Genomic DNA, 27,968 nt, shown 5'->3' with positions numbered 1-27,968 from the left:
TAGTCAGTCGTATCCAGCTTGGATTTGTTTATGACACTGTACTGACGTGAAGGCAACAAAAATGCCACTACAATCTTCGTCATTGGAGGCAGGGTTGGGAATGATGTAGCGGTAGAGTTTGAAACACTCTGTTTTGACGGATCGATACACAGAGCTAGTCGACAGCACGGACATGTCAGTGCACCGGTGGAACACACATTACCGCCGCGTTCCGATGTTTTGTACTACCAGTCAGCAACGGTGAAGTTACTCTTATATCCCGGCGCTTGTATTGATCGTGGTTTGGAGGAGCTCCTTCGTCCATCTTGTACTCGGAGCGTATCGTGATAGTGTCGGGAGCGGTGCTTAGAGACCCATCGCCCCACCCGTGTCAATCAAACGCCCCGTTTGTTGCATCAGCCTGCAACTGCAACGGGTTCAGGGGAAGAAGGGCTGGACTTGTATGTGTGGAACTACTTCCTTAGTTACCCTACTCCCTAGGCATAGGCACAGGTAGGAGTGTGCAAGCAGGCAGCCTTAGCGTTTTGCAGTTTACTCCTTGGATCTTGGAGAACAGGACGGTAAGGCTTGTGTGTTTAGGACGTGGATCAATCTTGTTGAACTACAAAACTAGAATAGTGTACAAATCAATGGAATTAGCCATCGTAGTATTATCAGAGATTTCAAGTACTGTACAATCATGTACATGTAGACATGTATATGTATCAAATACAAAACTTTTCATTTTGTTGATTTTGTAAACTGCATGTGACAGTACTCTATCTCCGGTCAGCTAGCGTTGCGAATAAACTTACTTTACTTTGTGACAGTGAGCATATGTAACCCAGACTCCCAGACTTGCGGTAAGAAAATCCCGACCCATGCAGCCCCTTGTTCGTAACACTGCTGCACAGCCCCAGCAGGACCAGACCAGGGTTGATATTCATGTGCTATCAAAGTTGCCACGACTGCACACACTATTACGGTATACATGTGTAGCAAGAAGGAGCCACGGGTGCGTGTGACCCCCGGTAGCCTAATCAGTAGGGCACTGTCCCGGAAGGACAGGGGTGCTGGGTTCGAATCCCGCTCGTGGATCCTTCTTTTGCAACATTGGCGCCTGGCAATAGGCCTGGGCGGATAATGCTAGCATTATAAGTGGCATTATAGTGTGTGATTTGCAACGAGCATTATAACACTACATTTCCACCAAAGTGGCATTATACTCAAATATGGAAGTTTTGGCCACTACAAGTCAAATGTGGGGTCACCGGGGAGCAGCTGATGTTTGTGCAGCATTAGTGCATTGGCTTTGGCGGGAGGGCGGCCAAACTAAGCCATTTCCCATGCATACTATTGCGGTTTTGCTGGCATTATGGAGCAATAGCAGCATGAAATTAGCATTATGATCATGATTTTCTATTTTCCATGCCGTCTACGTAGAACTACGAAACGTGCACAATACTGCCCAAACCAAGCCATTTTCCATACTTACTACTGGTGAATTGCTGGCATTACAGAGGAACAGCGGCTTTATAAGTAGCATTATGATACAGTTTTTCTGGCATTGCCATTAGCATTATCCCGCAAAGTCCGCCCAGGCCTACCTGGCAATAGCTCGAACCCATGACCCGTTGTACCCCCCCCCCCCCCCCCGTGAGTAGGTACGGCGCGAGGACACATCCTGTTGAGGTGGGGAGCAGTGTAGCAAGAAGGAGCCACGGGTGTGTGTGATCCCGGTAGCCTAATCGGTAGAGCACTGTCCCGGAAAGACGGGTGCTGGGTTCGAATCCCTCTTATGGATCCTTTTTTTGCAACACATGTACATCACATGTACATGTACATGTCGTTGTTGTTGTCCAGTCATCTGTCATCAGTACTGGTGGTGCATACGGTACACAATGGCGATATTGCTGTAGATGTGATGGAACACCATGCTGTATTGATGTGATGGAACACCATGCTGTATTGATGTGATGGAACACCATGCTGCCAATGTTCCTACACCTCATGTCACTACTGGTGATCTGATCGACGCCGTCGGCTCTGAACTGTAAGTGAGGGAGGGTTGTTGAACTGAGTAACGGGAAGTGCCACCTTCATTCGCTGCCTGCTGCCATGTTTTAGTGAAGGTTCTGAAGTAATTGATCTCACAAAGAAGGAATGGAAAAGAACAATAACAGCAGCAGCAGGAACACCATCAACAGCAACGACGATGACAACAACAACAACAACAATGAATACCGCATGTTACCGGTTATATGTCCCCCCCCCCCGTATCCGAAGGTCTTAATTATGTTTTTAAAATTGTCAACCAACCAAGCACTGCTAACCACTCCCTGCTACTAAAACATCAACAACCCATATAAACACTCCTCATTGGAGGGTGAAACGTCCAAATCCTGGAAAAAGGCAAATAAACTGGCAAAGATGCATACACACGGCGCACTCATACATGCAGTACAGGTCATTTTTGGAAGTTGCCGGTAGTTCCCGGTTATAAGTAGAATCCCGCTTGTAAGTCGACCCCCCAACTTTTCTCCTTCGATTTTTAGTCGTAAAGGTCGTTATCTGGTTTGGTGGATCATATCATGCTTGTTGTGTGCTTTGAATGGCCAGGAGGCACTATCTAACTACAGGCAAGAGAGAGGAGAACTTTGACTGTACTCCTGGCCGGAAGCCCGAGCGCAAGAAAACAGTAAGTCCATCTGACATGTCTCATCTAGCGTGCAATAGAGTTTCAGACATGGAGCCGGGGAGACCTAATTGAACCATGCTTGTACACACTACATCACCGTGAATGCTAAATGTTGGCAGAGTCAGTTCACCAATGCACTCTCCTACCAGTGCATGACAAACCATGCTTGTCATACACTCTTCTGACATTATACTCTGGTAAATTAGTTTAGTAGCTGTCGTACTTCAGTCGTACTTCAGTCCGATCATGTGGTGTGAATGCTTGCATGCGTGAGTTTGGTTTCCTAAATCGTACTGTAGCATCATGGCATCTTGTTTTTTTGGCAAGTTGTTTCTTCTCCTTGTTTTGTTTCACACTCCCACTAGCATATAGCCATGTCAAGGCCTAGGTCAGCGGCAGGAACATCTGCGTCCAGTAGCAAATCTCTGGCAAGATCTTCCTCCACACAGGTAAGCAGGGAGGAAATGGCTTGCATATACAATACTCACACTTACGAAAAGACTCGTGACAAACTTCAAGCTCCTCACAATCAACTTTTTCAGAAATTTTTCCACAAGAATACTTTCAGTATCTTCTCATCAGGTGGAATACAGGCAAAAAGAAATAAACCAGAACAATGAGTTTAGTACAGCAGAAAGGCGATAGAGCGGTGCAAAGAAGGTTAGCTAGAAGTAGATTGAATTCACATTCCATCTGATGAGAAAGCACTGAAAGAAAACTTGTGGATGTTTTTTCGAAAATGTTGCTTGCGAGGAGCTTGAAGTTTGTCCTTTTCATAGGTGTAATACAAGTAACTGTAATTGCATTTCTGTCTCCAAGAAAACTCAATGCAACACATGTACCCACTAGTTGAGGGAATGGAAAAGGGAAAAGTCTGAAGAAAAAATTGACTGTCGCCACCAGGACTCGAACCAGGGACTATCCTGTCCTATCCTATCCTGCCCTATTCTATCCTGTCCTATCCTGTCCTGTTGATGTTTCAAGTTCATCTGTTTGGCATGGCGTGTGTTCTGTTTGCTGGTTGTTGTTTTGTGTCGTTGCAGTCTTTATCAAGCACATCCTCCTATGCAAGCGATGCGGCTGAGTCCAAACATGCTCGTGATGTTAGGTAAGGAAAGTGGGTTATCACTTCCCAGCCACTGACTGCATGCACTTGACAGCCACTGACTGGATGTACTCAAGTTCTTACACCACTTTCAATGATTGCTCTGCTGTGTTGCACAGGCCGCCAAAGCTGCATTCGACTTTGCTGAAATGTTTGTGCAATGTGACACTGATCTGCTTATACATGCTCTATAACTTTGATACTGAACCTTCTAAGGTTCTATGCCAAACTTACATAGTACAGTGTTATATTGGCTATTGGTACCAGTATCACAGTACCAGTGCCTACCTGTGTGTGTGTGTGTGTGTGTGTGTGTGTGTGTGTGTGTGTGTGTGTGTGTGTGTGTGTGTGTGTGTGTGTGTGTGTGTGTGTGCGTGTGTGTGTGTTACTGGCAGGTTGTTTTGAGCATTGTACATGTCCATGTGTGAATGTGTGCTAGTAGATATGGTTGAAGTTGGTTATGAGGATGGGAGGGTTATTGCCAGGTACGGCTGTCTGGTGTACCGTGCTAGAAGCACACATTGATCAAAATGTCGATGTCCATTCTTGCCTAGGAGGAGACTGGAGGATCAAGTTGTCGGAGGTGGAAGCAAGGTGAGCCGATGGCTGACAGGGCGTATACTGCTGCCCCTGAAGCCTGCTGAAGGCATGTAATGGCCAGCATTGTCGTCCAGGTGTATGTGTGCTGGTGGTGGCCACTATGGTGTTATTGACCACTATGGCGTTATTGACCACTATGGTTCCCACCTTCCAACCCGGCAAATATTTAGATTTTGATAAAAACGATTCAAAGCCTCTCAATTATTTTGTAATACTTGAAGTATAGATTATAAGAATATCTATGGTGCTACTGACCACTACGGTGTTATTGACCACTATGGTGTTATTGACCACTATGGTGTTATTGATCACTATGGTGTTATTGACCACTATGGTGTTATTGACCACTATGGTGTTATTGACCACTATGGTGTTATTGACCACTATGGTGTTAGTGACCACTATGGTGTTATTGATCACTATGGTGTTATTGACCACTATGGTGTTATTGATCACTATGGTGCTACTGACCACTATGGTGTTATTGATCACTATGGTGTTATTGACCACTACGGTGTTAGTGACCACTATGGTGTTTGTGATCAGATATCGCTGGCCGGAAGTGCAGCTACTGTTTGGCATTTGGGAGTATTTGATTTCTCGGGGGGGGGGGGGGGGGGGGGGGTCAATGATTCAACATGACAACAAGCAGAATTGAATGCTGTGCATGTATTGTTGATTACTGATGGTGATGTTCACATGGTGATCACGATTTCGGACTGCACCTGGCCCGGGGGACTTTAGAATGCAACTGTATATTTTACACTGCTGTCAGTACAGCATACGACAAGCTCATGATTCGTTACTGGTATCATAGTATAGTTCTTACACATTCATGACCTGTAGCTTCTGCTTTGGACATGTACCTACTATATCTATATATGGACATGTACCTACTATATCTATATATGGACATGTACCTACTATATCTATATATGGACATGTACCTACTATATCACGGCATACTTTAAACAGAGTCAATCAAACTTCTCCACATCTACACCGAGATCAAGGTCATCCCAATCAATGGCATCTTCTCAAAGACAATCCGGTCGCTCAGCTATTTCATCTACCAGCTCACACCGGTCCACGTCCACAAGACAGAGTTCGTCACAGTCTTCACAGCACCGGAGGTATGAAGTATGTGTCACATCCACACCAATATACCCACTCATATACATACGCCGCATACCCACTTATATACATACGCCACATACCCACTCATATACATACGCCACATACCCACTTATATACATACGCCGCATACCCACTTATGTACATACGCCACATACCCACTCATATACATACGCCACATACCCACTTATATACATACGCCGCATACCCACTTATATACATACGCCACATACCCACTTATATACATACGCCACATACCCACTTATATACATACGCCGCATACCCACTTATATACATACGCCACATACCCACTTATATACATACGCCGCATACCCACTTATATACATACGCCGCATACCCACTTATATACATACGCCACATACCCACTTATATACATACGCCACATACCCACTTATATACATACGCCACATACCCACACCTATATACGTATAGATTATAGACCGGTTAGGAGGTCTATACAGGATATATAGACCGAGTAAAAGACCGAGGTCCCCCGAGGTCTTTTACGAGGCCTATATATCCTGTATAGACCAACTATGAGGTCTATAATCTATTTATCGTGTTCTCCACGCAATCGTTTCTCTTCATATACGACATACCCTTGTAATTCTAGTACTGTAAATCATGAATATGTAACGAACAAGTAAATCTAACGAGTTAACGAGCAAAGATTTATCGTTATTTTAAAATTCGCTAGCAAAAGTCGTATGATTTGGACCTCGCACGATTGAAATCGATCATTTCACATTATGGTATGCAGCGCGTGTTCAACGGATCGTAACTCAGTCAATTCTCAATGGAATTCAATAATCAAAAGATCTAGATGATAGCAGAGACGCTCAGCAGTCGGCTCAAACAATTCCGAAGTCTCTCAGATGATTTTTGACGAAGCCGCAGGAGATCGTTAATATGAATATTTTACTCTCTTATGCTGGATAAATTTCATTTTCTTTATTCTCCTGACATCGAGGTATACTGTGATGGACAACAATGAATGTTCTTGATGAGCATTTCTAGTATTATTGCATCTGTCTGAGAAAATCGTTAACTTTTCAAACCGTTAACCTTCGAAAATCAGAAAATCGTTAACTTTGCGGGTCGTTAAAATAATATGATTTACAGTATTATACTATAGCCTATACCGCATTGTACAGCATTGCAGGATCAAGGTCATTGTTTAAACTAGGTTCAGCATCTGTAGCACAGTGGCTGGGTGGCAAGGAAGAGTAACTGAGATTCACATGGTTGTGGGTTCAAATCCCATCTTGTGTATTTCTGCTTTCTTCAAAAATTTCTTTTTCTAAGTTGGAGAGAAAATTTCTAAGTCCAAGAAATTCTAAGGAGTCAAATATAAGTAGTCAAATATATTGTGTATTAATACGCAATATATTTGACCGCTTAGGTATCAGGGAAATTAGTGGGGTCAAATACTGAGGTTGCGTTTGGTTGGGCATTTTCAGAATGTAAATGACAACCATTGTATTTTGTATTGTATTTATTTAAAAGGATTCTCCAAAAGCAAATGGATGCTTATCACGGAAGTCTCCCACATAAATATCGCAAGAAAAATGGGGAAATGGGGAGAGGAGAGTGGAAGATGAAGCATGGGAAGAAGGGAAACAAGTACCTAAATATCGAGGTATAAAAGCAGGAAAGAAATCGACGAGGGAAGAAATCACCTCTGCAGATAATAGCGGGACATTTAGATGAAAAAACCCAGCAAGGATTAATTTCAAGGAAAAAAAATTCTCAAACGGAAAAGTTCGGAATTCCAGTCAGAGAATATCTATGCTGAGAGTAATGAGCCTTTAGAGCAATGCGAAAATTGACAGAGGACTGAACGCAGCGGATGTGTTCTGGAAGTTTGTTCCATTCCACAGATAAACTGAAGAGAGGGGATTTAAGGAAATGGGCGCCAGAACGAGGTAAAACTATAGAGGACGGGTGACGACAACTAAGGGATACATTGAATTTGAAACGAATTAGCAAAGATGGAAACTGGTAAAAGACATGATGAAAATACAGCAAGGACAGAATCTGACGACGCCACTTCAGGGATGACCAGTCACAAGTACGATTAAGAATCTGCTTCGGGGTTTCCCACTCAGGAGGGTGCCGGGTCTTACAAAACAGATATGAACGAGCAGCAACGGCTTGCAGTCGGTCTAACGTAAGCGAATCTGAATGGGATACGGCGAATGACCAGACAGGGACTGCGTATTCTAACAGTGGTCGTACGTAACACTTGTAGAGCAAATTCACGGTTGAAGCAGAAAGGAAATGGGCCATATGGCGCAACAGAAAAACACGACTGCGAAACTTATGGGTGATAGATTTTATATGGTCAGAAAAATTTAGTGAAGGAGTGATAGTCACGCCGAGATGACAGTGGCTTTCACCTTTCTGAATAGGCACACCGTTCATTGTCAAGGGGGATGACGGGCCGGGGGCTAATGCATATTTTTGAAAGGGTAGGTGGACGCATTTACTGGTGTTAAACGTCATGGCAGTAGCTGATGACCATTGACAACACTTATCAATGTCAGTCTGGAGCAATGCATGATGGATAGAAAGTGAGGTGTTTGCTGGAGAAACAAGAATTAAATTAGAGTCATCAGCAAAAAGGGATAGGGTACTAGAAGCAGGGGCATCAGGAAAGGAGTTGATGCACAGGTTAAAAAGAAGCGGGCCGAGATGGGAACCTTGGGGTACGCCAGCGGTGATGGGCAAAGGGTCAGAAAGAGTTTGGCCAATGCGAACGCAAATACTACGATCACTGATGAAGTCCTTCACCCAAGAACAGGCAGAAAGAGAACACCAACCTGAAACAGATTGAATAACTAAATGATGACTAACTCTGTCAAAGGCCTTAGAAAAATCAAGGAACAGCTGGTCACAAGAAGACTTAGAGTCAAATGCACGCGAAACAATTGAGGTAAGCTGTACCAATTGGTCAACTGTTGACCTCTTTCGACAAAAGCCAAACTGGCTGGAACTGATAATTTTATGGCTCTCAACAAACGAGTAAAACTGACGGCTAATCATAGACTCATACAATTTGGCAACTGCATTTAACAGCGATATAGGACGGTAATTGACTGGGTGAGAAGGATTACCTTTTCCCTTGAACACAGGTACAACAACGGCAGATTTCCACTCCCTGGGCTGAGTACTGGACAGCAAGCAGCGGTTGAAAAGGGCGGAAAGAGACTGTGACGTGACCTCAGCTGTTTCACGGAGGATGCGATTGTTCAGCAGTCCAGCGGTTTTACGTTGAATGGGAAGTCTGGATAGCGTGTCAAATACGGACTGTACAGAGAATGGTTGTATGGAGAACTTCACAGTGGACGTGGGTGTTAAAATACCAGCTGAGTGCAGGTCAGGTGTTAGCAGTGGCGCCTGGCTGTAGCTCGCAAACACTTTGGCTAGGAGATTCGTCTTTTCCGTATTACTCGTGGCTGGGTAGGCTTGGTTGTCATGGTAGAGGTCAGGGATAACCGGAGACGGGCGATTCACATTACAAAGGATCTTTGCTTTGCGCCACCATGTACGGGTTCCATGATGCTGAGCCATGTCTCTCGCCATCCTCTCGTGATAATGGCGTTTCGCCTTCCGGAGCAAGGAAGTAAGACAGTTACGTGAGAGTCTATACGCTATCCAACTATCTGTAGATCCGAGACGTTTGGCCTTGGCGAAGAGGCGATCCCGAAGCCGCCTCTGACGATGGTGAACAGCAGAGTACCAAGGCTTGTTCGATGGAAATGTGCTTCTCCGGACAACGGGAACAAACAACGATACAGAGTCTTCCAGCGCTGTGCGCCACAATGACCAGGCCTCATCAACTGTTTGCGCATTTTGGACGGCATCTAGCAAGGGTAGTTGCCACACGTGGTTGTTAAATGCTTGCCAGTCCGTGTGGGCAAAGTCGAGCCAGGTGTTTTGTGCAGAAGATATTTGGGCTGTGGAGCCTGCTGATCGGTTGTGGACGACATCGAAAACTACAGGACAGTGATCAGATACCGGTGGGAGGATGGTGAGATGGGAGACTGCTATTGGAGCATTAGTGATAACTAGGTCGAGTAGTGATGAACTCTTACCACTTGCGGAGTAGCGGGTAGGCTGTTGATCCACAAGTTGCGATAAGCCCAGATCATCCAGGGTGTCATACATGCATGTACCAGCAGGTGTATCAGGATCGGATGCTAGCCATTTCGAGAGGCGAGCGTTAAAATCGCCAATGACAAATATGGAAGCTTGAGGACAAGATATTGATTGAATGCAGGTCCGGAGTGCGCTGCAGAACTGATCAGGTGGCTGCCAAGGAGGACGGTAACAACAGAACACAAACGTGGAGTTGGGGCGATGCTCTAGTTCTATGCACACAATTTCAATGGTTGGATCAGCAGGCTGAAGATCTGGACGATGTTTGGTAGCATGGGAAATGGAACGGTGGAGGAGGAATGCCACTCCACCTCCACGTCGCACGGTATTGTTGTGACGGTCATGCCGGATAATTTTGTATTCAGCTGACGGTGTTAATATTGAACTTGTGATATCAGGAGTCAACCAGGTTTCAGTTATGCCCAAGATATCTAGTTGAGATGTGCAGAATAAGTTTTTAATCTCATCAGCCCGCTTCAGCCAGCTGCATGCGTTAACTGTGCAGATCCTGATACTCGACGGAGACTTCATATCAGGAATACAAGGTGAAAAGTTGAAAGTCAAAGGGGGCGGTTGGAATGGTGGAGCAAGAGGGTTCAGTGCGCTCACTTGCGATTGTCGGCCGGGAGAGAACGGGGCTGCATTTGGGTTAAGAGTAAAAGCGTGTGGTGATGTGGGAAAAAAGATGGGTGCGTGTGGATTCAACATCACAGTTCTGGAATGGGAATCGGCAAGAATCACCTGACCAAACTAACGCGCCAGAATCAATTAGGAATCACTTGACATAACAATTTCATGATATCGTTGAGGAACGGCTGCTGTCTTTTCTTTTATCCGACTCTAGTTTCCTTGAGAGAGTCATGGTACTTCTGAGTGCATGATTTGAGGCACTTGAACCTGTTGCTACATTGTTTGGCTCGTGGCAGCCATTATCATTTTTGATTCCGGAATGAGAATGCTCATTCCAGCATGTGAGGTGGAATGATCATTCTCCAAAAAGAATCATTCTCAGCGATTCCCATTCTGGAATCATGTGGAATGTGACCAACCTAACGCACTTTTTTGACCAACCAAACGGGCGAGAATGATTCCAAGTGATTCCAAGTGATTCCCATTTGGGAATGTGACCAACCAAACGTAACCTAAGAAGGCGATAACTACCCATACATACCCACTCGTATATACACACTACACACCCATGCCTATATTCCCACTCGTATATACACACACTACACACCCATGCCTATATTCCCACTCGTATATACACACTACACACCCATGCCTATATTCCCACTCGTATACACACACTACACACCCATGCCTATATTCCCACTCGTATATACACACTACACACCCATGCCTATATTCCCACTCGTATGTACACACACTACACGCCCATGCCTATATTCCCACTCGTATGTACACACACTACACACCCATGCCTATATTCCCACTCGTATATACACACTACACACCCATGCCTATATTCCCACTCGTATACACACACACTACTTGGACATACCCACGCGTTTATTCCCACTCGTGTACACGCTACACATACTACACACCGCATACATACCCTCTCATAGACTTGTGCACATACAAACGCTTGCGGGCATTGCCATCGATGGGTAAATAGCTGGTGTTACCTGTGGAATGTGGGAAAAGAACAAAACCAAGTGTGGAAACATAGCAGACCCAGTACATTTATACAACATCAGTGTATGACCGGCTGAGAACTTCCAGGCCTGTTTTGCAAAGCAATTGACTTGAATGTGGCCAGCTTGGTGGCACCTCGGCAGTCAGCATTCAGATCATTTAGATACTTGTAATTGCGGGTCAAAGTGAATTGTGTGTGTGTGTGGGGGGGGGGGGGGGGAACTTGTGATGTCCAGTGCATACGAGTCACAGTAGACCGAGATGTGACAAATACGTCCTATGATCTGATTTGTGCTTTTGCAATTCATTCTTGCACACTGTTTGATAGAACTGGATCAACACCAAGCCATAAGCTGACAGGAGGTGAAGCTCACCGCCTCATGTCACTTGCTACAAAGCTGATTGTGGCTACAGTACGTAATGGGTCACGGATCAACACCGGCACACTGGTGTACTGTACTTGTTTTGTGTATGATGAGCGGTGGCATTGACCAGAATGTGTGGTCTGGTTGGTCTCAAGCATACCCTAACTGGAACAATGTGTGGGTTGAAATCATGTGGTGCAAATTGATGATGCAGTTTGCAGGTTGATATTTCCCAGCTACTGTAAGTAGATGTGTACTACAAACTTTGCTTAGCAATCATTGGTAAGACGCGGGATAATGCAAACATTGGTAAGACACGGGATAATGCAATCATTGGTAAGACACGGGATAATGCAATCATTGGTAAGACACGGGATAATGCTGATGCTACCAGCTAAGTTGGTTTTGTGTTTCATTTCCCTTCATTTCTTAAGTGACGGTCACGTGGCATGCTACACACACACACACACACACACACACACACACACACACACACACACACACCACACACACACACACACACACACACACACACACACACACACACACACACACACACACACACACACACACACATACACACGCATGCACGCACACTACCCTAGGCAGTGATGTGTTCTGTGTAATGTTGATCTTGTGTCAATGATAGGAAACAGTTGCCATGGTCCCCACACCGGAGAAGAGCACCAAGCTTCGGCACAGCAGTGTACCATCCTCTATACAACAGGTACACACATGTAGTAGCACTAACGTTAACCAACCAAGCAACCACAACTTAGTTTAAAAACACTTCACTTTTTTGTCTCCCATAGGTCATTGGCTTACAAACTTACAAACTTGCTTCCTACTCTTCTTTTGTTGTTGTCATCTTAGGCTCCTCCTTCTACTCCTCCTCTTCTTCTATTCTCCTAACGTTCCATTGACCTAGTAGTTGTTATCATCCTAGGCTCCTCATTCTACTCCTTCTCCTCTTCTTCCATTCTCCTAACATTCCATTGACTTAAAAGTACCATACCACAACGGAGTGCATAGAGTATTACCACTACTCCCTGCACGGTTGAAAACCGAAGTGTTCGCATGCTATCATGCTGTGTCGTGCAGCTACGCAGAGGCACGGAAAAACTGGAGCAGAAGTTGAAACGCCACCGCCAGCTCTCTGCCAGGGATATGGATAGGTCATCATCTTCCCTTGCTCTTGATGACCTGCAAGCCAGTGGCTCAGGTATGGTTGCTGGGGGTTAGGGCTGACACCCCCCCCCCCCCCCCCCCCCACACACACACACCCGACAGTGGTGAATGCAGGGTCACCCCAAAGAGGGGCTCCGTCATGCCAAAACCTTTTTCAAGTTAAGGGTGTGAGAATGGCACTGTATCAATACTATCATAGTGTATGAAGTAAAGTAAACCCAATGAGTCATGACCGTGCTGTACAATCACTGGGATTTACTGTGCAATTACTGGGATTTACTGTGCAATTACTGGGATTTACTGTGCAATTACTGGGATTTACTGTGCAATTACTGGGATTTACTGTACAATTACTGGGATTTACTGTGCAATTACTGGGATTTACTGTGCAATTACTGGGATTTACTGTGCAATTACTGGGATTTACTGTGCAATTACTGGGATTTAGTGTGCAATTACTGGGATTTAGTGTGCAATTACTGGGATTTACTGTGCAATTACTGGGATTTAGTGTGCAATTACTGGGATTTACTGTGCAATTACTGGGATTTAGTGTGCAATTACTGGGATTTACTGTATTGTTCCCGCTGGGATTGATAATACTGCACAGTCACTTCTACTGGGGCAAATCATAATCTACAGTTTGAAAAAAGGAGCCCAGGCCTCTGGGTCTCTCGCCGAATCTCCGAATCCGTCTTTGGTTCACCACCACCGCCGCTGCCGCCACCACCACAACCACCGCCCTACTTTTGTGTCATTTTCTTGTATATAATCTCCGAACACATAGGCCTTTGCCGAGTCGTAGATGTGCGTCTGTAGTATTTTCTCAGCACTTCTCGGAATTGTATCTGCATTGTCAAAACATTCACGTATGTGGTGATGAGTATTCACCTCCCCCAGTTTTCTTGTTTCTTGTTCCTTTTCCTACCTGCTAACTGCTAGAGATCTCAGTAGCTGAAAGCGTGGACCTGATGCATACTCAGAGGGTAAGTCAGTCGGTGGTCTAGCCACTATAGTGTGTTTCAAAAGTATAGACCTCGAGGCTTTTTCAAATAATTCAATTTTGGTTTGAGCCTTTTGAGAAATTTCTACAGGATATTGCTCAGGCAGTTCCCGGCCCCAATTTTTGCCGTATAGATTTCTAGGCCGATTGGATAACGAACACCCAATTTCGGAAATTTTATGCACGAATTGATCACAGATTTTATCAGGCATAGATGCTGACCTAACGGTTTTCTGAAACCGTCCAGAGGTCTATACTTTTGAAATGCACTATACACTTCTACCTGGATAAGTTAGATAGGCCATGCACGTGTAGAACATAATCACGCCGGACTGGTTAGTTCTTAGGGCTGATGTTCTGCTGTGCAAGTTAATCACACCATAGTTATCACACAGGCTGTGGTACCCTGACCATGGTTAGTGGTCATCATACAAGAATGCTTGCTTGCATTGATGATGTCATTATGTATCCGAATCCAGTCTCTTCTCCTCTGGGTACAATTACTTGCTGTAGGAAACTCCAAGAAGTAGCAAACACAAGCAGCGTCCACACACAGCAAAGCAGTCCAGTGGCGGAAAGTCCTACCCCACAGTAAACGTATCACCGCCATCATCAACTGTAAGCCCTGCCAGCCTGCAATTAGTTGTAGAGATTCTGTGATTACCCCGATCATTTGGGATTCTGTGTATGGTGTGGCAAAGCGGTGGCACAAGCACCGGTTTGCAACTCAAAATCTCCCTACAAGCTTTCACTGTTGGCTTGGTTGGCCTTTTCATACAAACTAGCACTGATTCACGCTCTATGCGGTGCGTACGCGATGATCTCGATCGCATAACGTAAAATTAATAGTTAGAGAGCTCTATAACTAGTGCCAGTGCACATTCCAGCTCAGTTGTTATACTTGGTTTCAGTGTATCAGGAAAGCCGCTAATTAGATCCTTGCCACCAGTCACCGTCTCGAGTTCTTTGCAAAGTTTGTGGCATGATCTGTTATTGCCGAGGATCTTACCGGTATTGCAACTTGCACAGTCCACAGGACCAATGTTGCTCCTAGTTTTGAGGTGAACAAAGTCATGGAACAACAAACCACGTATCTCCAGTTCCGTATCATTTTTATAAAATTGTACGTCATGTGTGAGTGTTTGCACCGAATTCCCATAAAATTGAAAAGCTGACAGAATTGCTTTTGTCAATGTCGCAGGTTTCTCTTGACCAGCGCCAAGCATCAGCATCTCAGTCTTCGCTGAAACAGCGCAAGGGAGGTAGTGATCTGGTGAGTAGGTCAGATACAACATTGGTGTACTCCAGGAACCGTGCAACCAGGCAGGACGATTCTCAATTGCACGCCCGCCTGAAAGACAGTCCCTACAAGGCAAGGATGAACTTGTCCTCTGGCTACGGTGTGTCATCCACATCCTCACTTCGAGCAGGACCCGGCACGGTAAATCGCAGTCGTCAAAGCATGGCAGGTGATGGGTCATATGCCCTACCCCCGTCTACGCACGGCAGCGGTCAGCCTCGCTACATGGTTGATATGGCAACTCAAACAGTGGAAGACAAAGGTGAGTGCAAAACGAATATTATTAAAAACGTTATAGTGTTTCAGGTGCTCATCTCGCCGTTAAGACTGCTGGTGTGGTAAATGGGATACATGTGTTGCACTTCCTTGTGAGGTAGTGACTGTCCTGTTGTCCTTTCACCACTGTTATCATGATCATATGATTGCTGTGTACTTCCCTGTCATTGTGTTTCTTGTTTGAATCGTGCCATTCAGCCACTCAAACGGACAGCCTCGCCGATGCATCGTCACCGCAAAGTCCAGAGTTGACGTATACGGATTTGTCAGGCACTAGAAGAGAAGTCGAAAGTCGCAGTCGTCCACTGTCCACAGCGGATGTGTCGACACAAGCAGTGCACTTCACAAGTTCCAGCAGTCAGCTTGCAAATGAGGACGGACAGGCCCATTCAACATCTTCTACCAGTGTGGAAATGTCTACGAAGGTAAGGTGCTATTGGTGGGTGAGAGAGAGAGAGAGAGAGAGAGAGAGAGAGAGAGAGAGAGAGAGAGAGAGAGAGAGAGAGAGAGAGAGAGAGAGAGAGAGAGAGAGAGGAGAGGGAGGGAGACAGAGAGGGAAAGGGGGAGGCATAGAGGTCACATACCTCCTCTTCATCACTGGTGAACTTCAGTGCCTATGAAGTATCCTAGTTCTCTTTATGGTCGACCGGGGTTGGGAGCAGTTTGCAACGGTCCTACTCCATTCGGACTACTGCTTCACCAAGGTGAGTTCAGTGGCTCCTCTTCATCAAAATTCATCACAAATTACGATATACGGTGCACAGTATTTTTTTGCTGTGTCAGAACCACATTTTTTACCTGTGTGTGTGTGTGTGGTCTGTCTGTCTGTCTGTCTGTCTGTGTATGTGTGTTTGCACGTGTGTATGTGTATGTGTGTGCGCACACATATTATCTGATATCACAGGCGCCGAAGAAATCTCACGCGTTACTGATGAAAGAAGCTGAGGCTATGCTGGAGAAGTTGCAAGGTGAGACTGAGAATTAATACAGTGGCCAGGCACCAGCAGACCAGCAGGGCAGTGAATGCTGGAGCATTCCACCATCCCATGCACTGATGATGTCTTATTAACAAAACACCCAAAAGTAAATTAGGGATCCTTCAATGAATTGCGACGAACATTTGCGAGGAGAATGTGCATCTTGAGGGTGCGCTTCCCTGCTAACTGCCCAGGCTATAATGTCACTATATTAATTTTGTAGGGCATACTTGAACACAGAACCATTGCCCTTGTGTACGTGTAAGAAACAAGGAATACATCATCTCTGTGTCGAAAGGGAGAAGAGTGGCATTTTAGTAGCTCTAAAATGCTATTGCAATTTGGGCTGCTCTGTTCCTTCAAGTACTGCATGCAGCCAACTTGAACTTTAAGTCATTCCATTTGGTGTGAAGGTATGATGGTGCAATTGATACAGATGGCAATGGAGTGCTTATTCAGGTGTCTGTTGTGCTGCCTTGTCCAGCTGTGGTCCAATGTCGTGATATGGTGCTATCTCTCTCTCTGCCTTGTCCAGCTGTGATCCAATGTCATGATATGGTGCTGTCTCTCTCTGCCTTGTCCAGCTGTGATCCAATGTCGTGATATGGTGCTGTCTCTCTCTCTGCCTTGTCCAGCTGTGATCCAATGTCGTGATATGGTGCTGTCTCTCTCTCTGCCTTGTAGCTCTTGTACAGTATGAAGTAGAAGTGTACACAGGATCGTTTGTACCGCTCTTCGCTGCTGACAATCAACTGCTAATCACACTGTGCGGGACTGAGCATGAGAGTGAAGAACAGCCGTTGGAGACGGATGACGATGGAGCACCTGAGCTAGAAACTAATACAGTGAGTTCTTCCCATCCTCTCTCTCTCCCCCCCCCCCCTCACGTACACATCATGGTCACAACTGTACCACCCTTGGAGAATATGACTGTATGCATGCAATGCCGTCGGTGGTGATGTGTGTGTGGGGGGGGGGGGGGGGGGGGGTAGTATCATCGGATGCAGATTTAGTTGGTAAGCGGAGAAGAAGGTTATGCCCTGTTAACACTTAGCACAGGATATAGCCTCCCGGCCATGCTAGTATAAAGCTACTCTTGACACTTATACTAGCCTTGTCTATATGATTGTATATGTGTCTGTGTGTCTGTGTGTCTTTGTGTGTGTGTGTGCATGCGCCTGTGCATCCGTGCGTGCATGTACATGTGTGTATGCATGTGTGTATGTGTTTGTAGAAGCACACGTTTCGTCTGCACTGTGAGGATGTGGGCAGTGTCAAGAGTATACGATTCAAACACACGTCAGGTGAGCAGCCTCGCTGCTGCAGTGTGGCAGTGTGGCAGCATGGGCACACTCAGTTTGTTGGGTGTTTTCATTTCCAACAATATCTCTGTCTAATAATTATAGAACCATTATGTACATTTCAATGAAACGCTCCAACTAAGCACAGTGTTACTCCTCGGAACTATTCCTTAGCACGATGATGAAAGCCATGCAGATTCTATTGTACCGGCTGGAAATAGTCACAGCGGTGCCGCGTAGTTTTGTCGATCCTACTGTAGTCCAAACCTGGTCCTACAGTAGCCCAAGCCGACACTAGACCTTTTATCAGGGGTGTCACTGGCCAGTGGGGAGTGGTGCCACCGGGGTGCGGTGTGTCCCTCCGAAAGAAAAATTCAGATTTTTCAGCCAACAGGGCACGTTTTAGCGCTCTTTTATTGCTTTTTGAATGAATTTGGTGGATCGTCGATGCATCCTGGACGAAAAGTGGTACGACCATGGTCGCACTGGTCGTGCCGTGTGTGACGCCCCTGCCTCTTATAGATGTGAGCATTATAGCATTGTTGAAATACTGAGGTAGTTCTCTGTGCTGCATGTTGTTGCAGGTGATGGTTGGCTGCCGGAAAAAGTAGTGGTGCGTCGACAACCTGACCAAGTTAGCTTCATCTTCAACTTTAGTGGGTAAGTTGAGAAAATACTCCTCTGTCAAGGTACTACCGTGTTGCTCAATGCATCATCGTTTATGTCAATGCACCATCATTTGCGCTAATACACCAACATGTGGATCGGTGTACCAACATATTGTGCAATATTTTGTTAACTCTACCTTCATTCACAAATCTTCGCCATACGAGTAGAGACAACATAGCAACACTGATGGTTTTGACCCTTAGACAAGTAGACAGGCATCGTTCATGTGCACATGGAGGATGTATCTAAACTGTGTGTCCTTGTATTGTTGCCTGTCTTTCCACTCATTGCTACCAGTGAGTCTGGGACGAGTGCAAGAAACTTCACAGCGGCATTAGCATCTGCTGAAGTTGCAGGTGAGTTGTCATGATTCCCTGCATGCCGGATCAACGTTAGTGATACAGTAGTGGATTGAACGTGCATGTCAGTGACCTGTAGTGAACTGCTCCACCCGGGTACATGCACTCTCACGGGTGTGTTCCTTGCCTCTACATAATCCTACCAAAGCTGAATGTTTGGTTTTTGTCTTGATGTAGAATCTCGTGGTGTGTTCGAGGTTAATCAACAACAACATCATCATCATCAGCAGCAGCAGCAGCAGCAACAGCAGCATTACAGCGCTATGCCTAACCACCAACAGCTCTATGCTCCGCAGCAGCCGGTAGCAGGACCAGGCAACCAGCATCCAGCCTACATGCCAGTTTTGCAGCAAGTGGGAGCTCAGCAGCCCTACCTGTACCCTCACCCACCATTTCCTAACCAACCGTTTGTGCTGCCCTCTGGCCCAGCTGCACCCATGCATGCACCCGGTCAGTACATGCCACAATCTGGCCAGGTTGTCATGACTCCCAGTGGACCAATGACTTGGCTGCCCACAGCAGAGCAGCCGCAACAGGCAGTGGCGAACATCGGCCTCTCCCCACAATCCGTTGCCGGCAGCACCGGTGCAAGTCCTTTGGCCGGCACAGCTCTGCAACAACACGGTCAGATTCCACGGCAGATGTCCATCGGGTTGGAAAGTCTGGTCAGCGGCCAAACCGGGCAGGATGCAGGTAACAGCGAGGACAAACAGAGCATTGACAAGTTTCTGGATGGATTTCGGGTTGGCGTGGAGGCTGGAAAGAGGAAAAGTAGCGGTGGTAGTGTTGCTGTGGATGACCAAGTGAGTGAACTGCTGGGGAGTGTCACGGCCATTGATAATGTCAGTGGTGGTTGCAGCTTTGCAAATACATGTATGACATTAGCAAGCTTTAGATGCCATTCTGTAGCGAACTATGTGCATGATCGGCCGGTGGCTAGTGCAGGTTTCCTGTATGTTTATACCTGTGTAACTGACCATGAATGGACATAAGTACCGTACATTGCTGCAAACTGTGAGCTGGGTACGATTCGTCCATACGATACAACAACAACGTGGGTTGATATCTGTTCCTCTTCTTCTCATTTGCCGTTAACTGTTCTTTTCTTTCTGGAATTTCCAAGGAGGCATCTATGACCCAGCGACAACTGGCTAGCCCTGAGGGTAAGACACGTCTTCACACTGTACTGTAGCATACATGTATGTAGTCAATTACTAGTACAAGTAATGTTTGCATTCACAGCCGGGGCCGCGATACTGCCTTGTGAGCACATAGTCATGCACAGCCGGGGCCGCGATACTGCCTTGTGAGCACATAGTCATGCACAGCCGGGGCCGCGATACTGCCTTGTGAGCACATAGTCATGCCGCACTGATGAACTCCTCATGATTGTGTGTAGGAAGAACTGCAAGACATTGCAAGACCCCTGTCGTTCATTGGAGTATATCTCGCTGGTGTGTACCTATTGTGCGGCGGGTAGCCCGACAGTACCATTGTGCGGCGGGTAGCCCGACAGTACGGCATAACGGATGCAATAGTACTGTAGGGTATACCGGTATTTGACCTCCTAAAAGCTAGGACCAGGCTAGTAGCAAATGACACCATGATAGCTCAGTGACTGTTGGCTGCACTTAACACAGTTAGAAAGCTTAACTGGCTAAGCTGGCTATGCACACAATCGGTGAACTGCATGCATGCTCTTCACAACATAATCAGACTCTTTAAAACACTACAGTGCCATCGGGTGTCGAAGAACATCAGGGTCGTAGCCTAGGATTTTCGTATGTTTCATGCATGCCAATCTATGAGTGTGTGGTCGGGTCACCATGTACATACCCACCTGTGGACATACCCAACATACCCAACATACCCGTGTGTACATATCCGTGTACTATGCTTGGGGACATCCTAGCCCATTCCTTCTTCGGCGCACCATTATTCAGTGCCACACAGCTGTGTACCTTTAAAAGGGCGTTCGAAGGGTGACTTGCATGCTCATGATGTTTCCCATCTATTGAAGGGGCTGAAAGTTCGGAATGCTATTTTCTTTTTTGTTGTTCTGACGTGTCCTGTGTACTTTCATTATTTGCTCCAGGAGATTCTATTCATGAGGCGGCGAACGAGTCAAACGTTTCAAGACTTCGGGACCTACTGGACAAAAGCACCCATTGGCTAAGGTGTGTCTGCAGTTCAGAATGTACTAATATATAGCAGAATGCTTCTTTTGTCATTTGAGACTCCGAGCAGTAGAAAGCGCCCACTGCTATTGTCAAGAACCGGGACTGCGTTCACTTCAGAGCATGTTTGTATTTCGTATGTGTCAGCTAAGGCTTGCATGACATGACTGCATTCCATGGCCTCATGGGTGATCTACAGTAGTGACTAGTGCTGTGTGAGCATGTATGTGCATTGTGCATGTATTCGTGTGTGTGTGTGTATGCATTCGTGTGTGTGTGTGTGTGTGTGTGTGTGTGTGTGTGCATGTGCAATCGTGTGTGTGTGTGTGTGTGTGTGTGTGTGTGTGTGTGTGTACATGTGCGTGTGCATACGTCTGTGCATGTTGCTGTTATGCAGTGTGGCTGATGAGAATGGACTACTACCAATCCACTGTGCTGCTTCACATGGTCAGCTTGATAGTCTCAAGGTATATCCACAAGTTACTCATAAGCCAGCATACTGTTGTACTACTTGGTTCAATGTTTTGTTGAACTTCCTTGTGTCACAGTGATATTTGAGGATCTAACCCCTGCTCTTCCCCTAAATACTAATAGCTGGAAGCCTTTTTCAGAAACCATAGTTTCCGGAGTATAAGCTGCACTTTGAACACTCAAAATTCTCTCAAGAAAGGGGGGGGGGGGGGCGGTGCGGCTTATACTCCGATGATCAAATTAACGGTGATAAATAGGAAATATGTCTGTATTTCGTGGCAAAAAGGGGGGGGGGGTACGGCGTATACTCAGGAAAATAAGGCTATCTCTCGACTTGTGACTCGGCTATGTGCATCAACCTAATCAACAGCCTGCCGGGATGGCCGCTACAGGTTTAGCAGTGATACAGTGTGTATCGGCTATAGCGTGGTCGTGTAAAAGAATATACTGCCTACAAGAATGAACTCTCTTGTTTTCATAATCATAACATGGGTTTCAAGTGCACATTTCTTCTTAAAAGCAATCTTATCGTACAGTAGAATATATCGGTCCTAAGAATGGACTTTGTGTAGCAAAACATACCAGATTACTTGTAGTATAAAGTATATCGCCTGTAGTATCTGTCCAATGCAGTTCTGATCTAACTCGCGTTGGGTTGTCGACTACGTAGTGCTGCAGGTTCAACTGTTGTGGTCATGTAACTCCTGTTGCATAGCCACATGGTAAGCCTATGTGACTATGACCAGCCGCATGCACAGTAACACTACATTGCATGTACGATGATCTTCCTGCCTCCGCGCACATGCACATGATATGTCACACTTTATTTATCGTGTGTAAGAAATATCGGAAATATGAATAGAAAGTTGTTCTTCAAACACCCACGCTATAACCGATACCAAGAGTCCATAACCCAAGAGTAGGCAACTGTGATTATGGGTGCATGCGTGGCGCGCTGCCTTCATTAAGTAACTTGCCTTCATCACGCTCTGAAAGCATGCATTCAAACTCTCAATTTCTCGCACGAGCCCATCCGTTTTTGCTCGATTCGTTCCAGTACCTACACAATCTCTGAATTCTGGCGCGTGAACTCCAGTTCCGTACGAAAGTTCATTTCAAACTAGAGGGAAAGTGCGGTGTTTGATTTTCCGGAGTGCGTGGACTGCAGCTGAATGATGTAATGAAGGCAGCGCGCCGCGCGGTTGGCCCATAGAAAAGAGATCACAGTTGCATACTCTTGGGTTATGGACTCTTGCCGATACCTACTGTACTTATCGTATGCGTGTAGGGGGGGGGGGGGGTAGCTTTCACCGATGTGTGGCACAGAACACTGATTGTTTTAAAAGTACGTTTCCATACGTATGGCACATCTGCCGGTACACACATTTGTACACATGTTCTGTACCCCATACACTGCACCATGCACTACTTTGCTGTGCTGTGTAGATTCTGTCAAGCTATGAGGTTGATCTTGAAGCTACAACATCCACTGGATACACTGCATTGCACTGCGCTGCCATGCATGGTCATGTCAGGTGTATGAAGGTTAGTCAGTTCAGTTGGTGTCAGGCTATACAGTACATGCACCCGTGACTGTATACGCAGCACTGTGGGTCACATCACTATGTGTGTATTGCTATCATCTCTGATGAAGACTGTGACCCTCATGCAGTGGCTACCTGTATGGGCTCCTAGGCTTTCTATCAATAAACCGTGGTACAGCGTATGCAGGTCAGGGTTGGTTTATACGGGCTACAGTAGCTAACTACAGCACTGGCAGTGAAGGATTGAAATTGCCCTTGGGTATAATAACATCAAGGTGTTGTGTTGGCACTATCACTATTGTACACACACCTGCACTAGACCTTAGTCAGTGCTCCGGGTGATGCGCTGATTCCGTGTTTCATTTGTCCTGACTGTTGTTACATCACCAATGTGTGGGTCTTGCTGGTGAAGTAACTTCCATGCGGTGATCGGCAACAATCGAAACCTGCTGTTCATCACATGGTGGTCATCTGCGCATACCATGTCATGCATGATTCTGACTCTTTCCTTACCAATTGTTTCTATGTCCTCGATGTGTGTCAAGCATCTGCTGCAAGTAACGGATTGTTTGTGAGATAGTAACGCAGTGTGTTTTGGTATGTGACTTTGCAACACACTGCAGCTGTTAGGAGCGCTTGGATGTAGCATCAACAGTCGATCAATTGACCGTCAAACACCCTTACACCTGGCAGCTGCCAAGTAAGAGAGAAAACAGAAAGAATGTTGCTTCAGTCTTGTAGATACTTGAAGCAGATGAATCTAGACTACAGGTAGTAGTATATTTACGGACTGTGCCAAGTGCAAGCAGAGTTTTGATCCAGCAATATGATGTAAGGTTCCCTCAATGTCTACACACACTATACCAATACCCTTCTGACAAGCATGCCCTCTGTACTGGATGATGCTCAAGGTACACACACACACACACACACACACACACACACACACACACACACACACACACACACACACACACACACACACACACGCATGCCATCACGCACGCACACACACAGCGACACACACCTTTGACCTTTGACGCCCCATCTCCAGTGGAGATGATAGGCTACTGAGTTGGACGGTACTTGATGTGATGCTTCAAATCGCCACTTCTCCTAAACGCTCTGCCGCATGCGCAGTGAAAGTTCCTCGGTGCCGGGGGAGGAAGACGATGTTGATGGACCCGCCTGCGCCATTCCGGGCGATCTTGCGCGAGCCGATACCACTCGGACTTCGGAATATCCAGTGAGCGCAGATCACCGACAATCGTGTCTCGCCAACGCTTCTTTGGCCCATGCCGTGGTCTGGTTGCGACACACACACACACACACACACACACACACACACACAAATGTACGCACACACACAAATGTACGCACACACACACACATGTACGCACACACACACACACACACACACACACACACACACACACACACACACACACATGTACGCACACACACACACAAGCACACACGCTTACACATGTCTATCACTGTGTGTCCTAACGCGTGTGTGCACAGTGGGCACCTGGAATGCTGCAAGTGGCTGATTGCAAACCGTGCCAAGCTGAAGATGAAGGATTCCAATGGACGCAAACCCAAGAAAATTGCAAGGGTGAGGAAGTATTAGCAAAGAGAACGGAGGACAATGCACCACAGTGAAAATAAGTATTGTTCCACTCGCATGCAGTGTGAGACACTTCATTTAGATCCGGCATTGACAATAGCAGTTGATATGTGAGTGCCAGGAGATATGTGAGTGCCAGGAGATATGTGAGTGCCAGGAGTAATATTTTCTGCCCTGGAGGCACGGTGGTCTTGGTTTGTGCGATTGTGTGTTAGGTCGACCTTGACAATAACAAACCGTAATAGGTATAGTTCAACTACTAGTACCTTACTGTCAGTGTAACTGTTGTTGTGTTGTGGCGTGTCTTGTTGACAAACCAGGAGAATGGCCATGCTGTGGTTGCGGATTTCTTGGAAAGTTGCCGTGAGTCCCCATACTGTCTATCTGTGTATGTTTGCGTGTGTGTATGTTGGGGGCGCAGGGGTTGAGAGACCCAGAGAGAGCCTTCTTTGTTAGCGCATGTGCATGGCATGTCACATGCACTGCGAATAGAATGAACCAAGTTCCTTTTTGGGATCCGAAACTTCATGCTAAGGTGACAATCACTATTAATCAGTGTATCTTGCTATTTTCTGTGGTTGGATTCACCCTCCCTTTCTTGTATTGGCTATGTATTATTATGTGCCATGAAGTGGAGACGATAAATAAAAATAAAAATAAATCTGTGTGTGTGTATTGTGTGATGTGTAGAAGAGGAGGCAGCAAGGGCCGGTAGTGCACTGAGTTTACTGAGGACTCCTAATAGGTGAGTGGGTGGGACCAGTGCCAATGCTGTACTGCTGGTACGCCCGGGCTCGCATTGTATCTTATCATATGTGTGCCTGTTGTCGGGGGAGGGAGGTGGGGGGGGGGGGGGGGAGGCGGGGGGGGGGGGGGTACTTGTTCATGAACCTGGTAAACACCGTTCTTGAACTCATAATCAATGTGATAATTTGATTGTGGAGTCCTTTAAGGTCTCTCTTCCGTAGTGCATGTACGATGACAATGTGCACTATAGTTTGAATGATGTGAACTGATTCCTTTTCGACAGCCTGTGAATGTTGAATGAGATTGCTGCCGCCCAAAGCTTGATGATGTTTGCGCTGATCCTAGCACCCCACCCGTCTACTTACTAGTATTCCACTCCGTTGTGTTGCTAGTGTTGCTGCTAGTATCACCAATGGTGGAAAGTTGTCCAAGCGACAAAGCGTGTCTTACTGGCAAAGTGACAACGATTCAGTGGCCGAATCCGATCGAATCGAAACCTCCCCAACGGTAAGAGTGTATTTGTATGCAGCACCCACTGGGTATTTTACTACTCCCTGATACCGAATGCATGGGTGTCATCATCTTCATCCCACAGATCTAAATGTACGGGTGTCATACGATTCCCGCATTGTGATCCTAGTTTAGCACAAGACTGAGGGTGCTATGTAGTTGCAAACAGTTAAGGAACACGGTTCATCATGATCGCCATCACCAAGTGGTCATCGTCGGATTCTGTGACTTGGAATTGTTTGCTTGCGTTTCTTTCGCAATGATCAATATGTTGTGATAGATTGTGACGCAGTATTGTGATGTGTAGTAGTACTTGTAGTACGTGTGAGGCATTCAAGTTGTTGTGCTCATTATACTACATGTGTACTTCATTCAGGAAAATAGCCGACAGCGTCGAAAAGGTCACCACCATCTAGGCAAGCACACCGAGGAGGTATGTAAACCAATCCAATCCATGTTGCCGTATGCATGACATCATCCTGTGTGCAGTGGACCAGTGGTACTGTGTATGCTGCCCGTAATCATGACGTCATCTTGTGTGCAGTCACTGCAGTGGTGTATGTTGCCCGTATGCATGACATCATCAGGTATGCAGTGCACCAGTGGTGTGTGTTGCTGGTTACTTGCACACCACTTACATTGGAATGATACATTTTGCACGGTATGTTGTTATAAACAGATAGTCACGCGGAAGCTCGTGAATTCCATTACAATGAGCGTGCATGCTGCATGTGCATCTGATGAAGTGGAGCTAGAACCCCACTGTGCACAGGCCGTTCTGATCCTACCCATTCAACATCTGGTCCGTTTGTTTTGCATCGTACCTTGTTCTCTTACTTAGCAACAACAGCAGCAACACTACGAGAAGCATCAGGAAAGGATGACTGCCTCCAACCAGAGTTTCTTGGATGCCGTTCGACAGGAAGCCGAAGAAGCCCAGTAGAGAAATGAGTAGAGTGAGTGAGTGAGTGGTGGATGTCTGCGATGCTCTTTTGCACGGCAGCGTCCAGACTAGCAGTATAGCCATGCCTAGTATGATAGCATGCTTCAGCGGCAAACACTACAAGCATCCAGCTGCATACGAATACAACAATGCCAAACAGCATCTCAAGTTGGTGATGAGTGGGGCTGTGTGTATATGCTCCTACTTCCAGTGACTGCATGAACATAGTACAGCCATGTCCCCCTGGTTTTAGTGCCACCGGTTGAACTGTGTTTCTGTGATGCAATCACTCTGACCTGGCGACCTGGACTGATTTGTTACGTTTACATGTACCTTGAGTAGCAGCTCAGTGATCATAGTACCGTGCAGTCTTGTACTTTCAGTGATCATAGTACTGCAGTCTTGAGTAGCTGCTCAGTGATCATAGTACCGTGCAGTCTTGTACTTTCATTGCGGCATAGTACTGCATTACGACCCTCACCTTCTTGGACAACCTTTTTGAAGAAGTGACCTGAGTTTGATGCCACAGTAGGATATTAATGAACACAGAGATTGAGATTGGAGAACATACCTAGGGCATGTAGAATAGTAATACCTATATTATGGTGCTGTTTCAGTCGAAGCAGCCCGACCTGTGAGAATTCATACTATCATGACTTGCACAATACATGGCCTGTTCATTCTCTAATGCATGCCGGTCACGATCACGGTTTCGGACCCCATGCGATGATGTTTAGCCCTGTGCCTGGCTACCGCGGCCATGAACATTATTGTGTGCCTTCCGCAGAGGTGCAGTTCCGGCGTGATGTCTATTGTTTGTTCAGAGTATTCTTACCAGTGACACTGATAATGACAATGGCACGCCGTCTAGTCTGTGTACCAATGACTACGTCTCTTTTTGTCTCTCATACCGTATCCATGACTTCATAATGTTATTATCCAGCCAGACTTACTAGGCAGTTTTTGCTACTCCGCATGTATGGAATTTATATTTGGCAAAGGTCCTAGTTCTAGCTTTACTAGTACTGTGACAAGTCTTGATCTCAATATCATATATAGTATACGTATACTGACTAGGCCGCACACATTCCCTGTATTGTTACTTCAGAATTTAAAAGTACAAACACGTGACCGACAGTATGCAGTATGCA

General features: G+C 46.1%; 1 protein-coding gene across 1 annotated transcript; it reads left to right on the top strand.

Moving 5' to 3' along the window:
* The first annotated feature begins 32 nt into the window (after positions 1–32).
* LOC135806264 (uncharacterized) lies at positions 33–27,948 on the top strand. The gene is made up of 31 exons (XM_065320425.1): positions 33–560; positions 1,843–2,032; positions 2,599–2,677; positions 3,043–3,126; positions 3,721–3,785; positions 4,337–4,376; positions 5,358–5,515; positions 11,686–11,770; positions 12,372–12,449; positions 12,824–12,944; positions 13,853–13,896; positions 14,427–14,531; positions 15,115–15,475; positions 15,688–15,914; positions 16,394–16,457; positions 17,151–17,311; positions 17,701–17,770; positions 18,352–18,427; positions 18,734–18,792; positions 18,973–19,598; positions 19,919–19,958; positions 20,891–20,972; positions 21,370–21,439; positions 22,890–22,988; positions 23,611–23,687; positions 24,512–24,605; positions 24,938–24,980; positions 25,308–25,362; positions 25,757–25,871; positions 26,251–26,307; positions 26,716–27,948. Exons 2-31 carry the CDS (start codon positions 1,956–1,958, stop codon positions 26,815–26,817), a joined length of 3,414 nt encoding a protein of 1,137 aa, XP_065176497.1. The 5' UTR covers positions 33–560; positions 1,843–1,955; the 3' UTR covers positions 26,818–27,948.
* Positions 27,949–27,968: the final 20 nt, after the last annotated feature.

This window comes from Sycon ciliatum, chromosome 1 (assembly GCF_964019385.1).
Source record: "Sycon ciliatum chromosome 1, ocSycCili1.1, whole genome shotgun sequence".
Classification (NCBI taxonomy): Eukaryota; Metazoa; Porifera; class Calcarea; order Leucosolenida; family Sycettidae; genus Sycon; species Sycon ciliatum.
The sequence above is the reverse complement of the archived record's forward strand: the minus strand, read 5'-3'. Positions and strand labels throughout refer to the sequence as shown.